This window comes from Setaria italica, chromosome V, assembly GCF_000263155.2.
Source record: "Setaria italica strain Yugu1 chromosome V, Setaria_italica_v2.0, whole genome shotgun sequence".
NCBI lineage: Eukaryota > Viridiplantae > Streptophyta > Magnoliopsida > Poales > Poaceae > Setaria > Setaria italica.
The window spans coordinates 36,279,288-36,283,900 of record NC_028454.1 but is presented as its reverse complement, the minus strand read 5'-3'; the positions used below and the strand labels follow the sequence as shown (position 1 = coordinate 36,283,900).

At 40.9% G+C, this 4,613-nt stretch overlaps 1 protein-coding gene across 1 annotated transcript in view; it reads left to right on the top strand.

The window, feature by feature from the left end:
• Nucleotides 1-328: 328 nt before the first annotated feature.
• Nucleotides 329-4,613, top strand: part of LOC101781108 (ATP-dependent 6-phosphofructokinase 6) — a gene marked incomplete at its 5' end in the record, with an annotated part of 5,305 nt that continues 1,020 nt past the window's right edge. The window contains 13 exon segments of the mRNA XM_004969832.3: nucleotides 329-375; nucleotides 482-521; nucleotides 613-675; nucleotides 761-898; nucleotides 1,288-1,446; nucleotides 1,535-1,588; nucleotides 1,855-1,923; nucleotides 2,032-2,161; nucleotides 2,285-2,325; nucleotides 2,484-2,708; nucleotides 3,300-3,345; nucleotides 3,439-3,590; nucleotides 4,129-4,318. Coding sequence (XP_004969889.2) covers nucleotides 866-898; nucleotides 1,288-1,446; nucleotides 1,535-1,588; nucleotides 1,855-1,923; nucleotides 2,032-2,161; nucleotides 2,285-2,325; nucleotides 2,484-2,708; nucleotides 3,300-3,345; nucleotides 3,439-3,590; nucleotides 4,129-4,318 — 1,099 coding nt within the window.

Sequence of the window (4,613 nt, the reverse complement as noted above, 5' to 3'; positions counted from 1 at the left end):
GCCATCTCGAGTGCCGGCATAATTAGCTAGTGTAGTCCTAGCCTGCCCGCGCCGGAGGGGTGGGGGAGGGCTTGGGCGGCGGGCGGCGGAGGGGTGGGGGAGGAAGAAGAAGAGGGTGGGGGGGAGGAGGAGGAAGAGGGTGTGTGTGGGGGGAGATAAGGAGGGAGAGGAGGGATCTGAGCCGCCGATTTTAGATCCAATGGCTCAGAAATTCGTGTGAGGAGGACCTCTGTTTCACCTGAGCTAATTTTAAGTTAAAATGACCTCGTTTTCAAGGTGATATCACAAGCATTAAGCTAATAGTTTCCCTGTTTGAATTTTCTGGCAGACTTTTCCTAATCCTTTGCAAGATCATCCGGCGTACTCAACTGTCAAGTGAGGATTTTCTTTCTCTTTGACTTTTCTATTTCTTCCCGATAACCTCTAATCTTCCTCGTTGTGCAATATGTTAAACTGAATTTTCTGTTCACACATTCACCAGGCAGTATTTTGTCAATGCAGATGATACAGTACCTGAAAAGGTAAAATAATATTGGATTTGTTGGTTCCATGTGTCCATGTTATTTGTTTGAGTGGTGACGGAAAAATGACTTGTTCTTTATGCTACCACAGGTGGTCGTTCAGAAGAACAGTCCACGAGGAGTCCACTTCCGTCGTGCTGGACCTCGTCAGAGAGTATGATGGCTTCTACACGCACCTAGTATACCTTTTGCGAGCAATGCATTATTTACATATATTAACATACATATTCAAACCTCAGGTGTATTTCGAGTCAGAAGAAGTGAAAGCTTGCATTGTAACCTGTGGAGGCCTTTGCCCTGGGCTCAATACTGTCATCAGAGAGTTGGTCTGTGGTTTGTCCCACATGTACAACGTTAACGATGTTTTCGGAATACAGGTTTGAGTCGTTCCGGACTACCTATGTCGATTCTGGACAATATAATGCGGCACTATTCGTTCCACACAGTTTTTAACTTGTCCTTTCTTTCTGTCTTTGTGGCAAGTCTTGATATTTGGCCTTGGACTCTTGCAATAAATCAATTGGAATTTTGCAAATTCAAACTCAGTAAATATATCATTTTATATTGCATTGTACTGGAATAGTTGCAGGTGCACAATATTTTTGATTCACATTTTCCAACTGTTACAAACTTTTTGCCAGCTAGTGGTTGCCATGATAATGTACACATCTTGATTGCAGTGAATCATAGATAAATGTTTTATCTTTCTGTAGTCTATGCATGAAATTTTCTGTTATCATGTAACATGCTGTAAGCAATTTTCCAGAATGGATACAAGGGTTTCTATTCGAGCAATTATCTTTCCATGATACCAAAGAGTGTGAATGATATCCACAAACGAGGTGGTACGGTTCTTGGAACATCTCGTGGTGGTCATGATACCAAAAAGATTGTCGACAACATTCAAGATCGTGGAATTAATCAGGTACGTGCTTCCTGTTGCTGATTAGTGCTTTTCGTATAATCCTCCTTATTTTGGAGGTTGAGTAAATATCCTTCTGTACCACATCTAGGTGTACATTATTGGAGGAGATGGAACTCAGAAGGGTGCATATGAGATATACAAGGTAACGACTGTCATGAGTATATCTGCCAGACTGCCACGCGTGGTTCAGAACTTCATATATAGTTGAACTGTTTCATTTGTGCATAGAACTTCTGTACCATCAGTTCAAGTGCGCTCAAGCAGTAGGGACCTCATGCGGTAGTGTTGAATGTCCTCCAAGTATATGCATACGTATCATCAGATGTTTCTATAGACAAAATATTGTGAAGGATTTTAATCCAGAAGTTATTTTTTTCTTATTATGTTATATTTTTAAAATTACCACAGGAAATTCGGAAGCGTGGTCTACAAGTAGCTGTTGCTGGTATTCCCAAGACAATCGATAATGATATAGCGGTAATTTTTGGTGCTTGCAAAGAAGCTTTTGCTGCAAACATCTTGATTTGAATGATTGTAATGCAGAGACTTGGATCATGCTGATTGTTTGTATACATCTATTGTTAGGTTATAGACAAGTCATTTGGTTTTGATACTGCTGTAGAGGAGGCACAGCGTGCCATTAATGCAGCTCATGTGGAAGCTTCAAGTGCTGAAAATGGGATTGGGTTAGTGAAGCTTATGGGTCGCTATAGTGGTTAGTTTTCCGGCCTATGAACTGAATGTTCACCCTCTGTCATAGCATAATGGATTCCTGTTTTCTTTCACTTTACTATTTTCATTGTGCTGCCCTTACTCTTATACTTCCTCGGTAATGCAGGGTTTATTGCTATGTATGCGACTCTTGCAAGCAGAGATGTGGTGAGTTAATGGTTTCTATTACCTAAACTATTCCAATCATTCTGAAGTTTATTCAAGTGTCCTGTTTTACGAATTTGGCCCTGTTACCCTTTTGAATGCTGACACATCATTTGTCGTTTTTGTAGATGGAACTAATTATTCATGTCCATCTTATGTAGGACTGCTGCTTGATTCCTGAGTCACCTTTCTATTTGGAAGGGGAGGGTGGACTATTCGAGTATATAGATAGGAGGTTGAAGGAGAACAACCACATGGTTATTGTGGTGGCTGAGGGAGCAGGGCAGGATCTTATTGCTCAAAGTATACCTGCTGCAGATCAGCAAGATGCTTCCGGAAATAAGCTGCTTCTTGATGTTGGTCTCTGGTTGACTCACAAGATTAAGGTACATTTCTGTTAGTCATTTTTGCTCTCTATAATCCATTTTGATTCCCATTTTTATAACTATCATTGCTTGAAATGACAGTTTAACATACACTTTGTCCACATCTTTTTAATTTCCACTAAAACTACAACAATGTACACATGGTTGTGACGTATTCTCTTGGGTTTGGAACAAGTCTACCATATGCAATATATAATGATACCCGGGATATGTTTCAACATCCAAGGAAAAAATATTGTGTGAACTTGTATTCTGCCATATTCCCTCATTTGCAAAATCTACGCTTTCTTGTGATAATAGCCAGTTAAATAATATATATAAGCCTAGGTGGAGGGTGGAGGTTTGGAGCATTGTTACTTAACTAGCTGCATGCATCAGCATAAGATGTGCAGTTAAATTACTTAAATATTCCATGCGCTGAGTAGTTGGATGTAAATTAGGATTATATATACTTTATACTCAAGGGTATGTATAGCTTAGAAGCTCGACAACGTCATGATTTCTTTTTGGTGTCTTAGTGATTAGTGTTTGCATGGTGTTGCTCAAAGGTTTCTCCGAGCAATTATTTATTGTTGCATTGCTACTTTGTAGGATTATTGCAAGAGCAAGAAGATGGAAATGACTATTAAATACATAGGTAATTTTCTCGTGTTTACTCCTATGCGGTGTTAGTTTGTACTTACAACATGTCCAGGAATATGGCAAGAACATTTTTTCCTTTCTAATGCAGATCCAACTTACATGATCCGTGCTATTCCAAGCAATGCATCGGACAACGTCTATTGCACACTGCTCGCACATAGTGCCATTCATGGTGCAATGGCAGGATACAGCTTTACAGTTGGAATGGTCAATGGCAGGCATGCTTACATACCATTTCATGTGAGTATAACTTTCGCTCTATCCTTTCGTAAACATAGATGGTATTAGTATGCCCTTCCTGCCAGTTGGATGCAAGTTTTAGGAAATAAGCACATAGGTTCAGGGCCACCAGTATATCCTCTGGGCCGTTGAATTTCTTATTTAGTTTCTTTTTGGCAGAGACAGCTGTCATGGTGGATCATGCTAAGATGCCCAAACATTTCGCTCGCTTGGCACAATCTTGCTTGCTGCATGCTAAAAAGAAATGAGTTCAACTCAGTATAATTCTAAACAAGCCTTGTGTTTCATAAAAGGAGCACATAAGGAGCGTACACCTCACCACTTACCAGTACTCCAGTAGCAATTGCATTGCACTGCATTTGGTCTGAAATTTTGCAAAGCACCTAAGTGGGCATTGAAGCTCAACTAAAATTTCTCCTGTAGCTTTGCTTTCACTAGAGATGGGATTTGTCTTCTAGAAGGAATGAAACTTCTGAGGAATTTCATGATTTTACCTTTGCACCTTTTAACATTACTTCAAATTTTATCCTGACAACAGAGGGTAACATCGACGAGGAACAAGGTGAGGATAACCGACAGGATGTGGGCGAGGCTGCTGTCTTCAACCAACCAGCCGAGCTTCCTGAGCCAGAAGGACATCAACGCCGCCAGAGAAGCCGATAAGGCGGCCAACAGCAGGAAGAACGGAGAGAACGCGAAGAAGCAACCTGCATCAGTGTTGGCAAATGGTGAGAAATAGTACGATTTTGACGGTTTCGTAGTTGTGTACAGTACCTAGTGCAATTTGGCTGAGGCCAATAGGCCAAAACTGCAAATTCAGTGAGTTTTGTTTAATCTGCACCGTTCCCATTCCACGGAACGGAGTACACTCCCCGAACACGTTCTTGGTAGTTCATTCACGTAATAAAGCTCTATATTTTGTGTACTTGCATCAGACAACATGTAGAGCTCTGCAATTTGAAAGCTACCTTGTTGGATGGCAGTGTTCTGGCCAATCAAATATCACGTGTGAGCAGCAGCTCT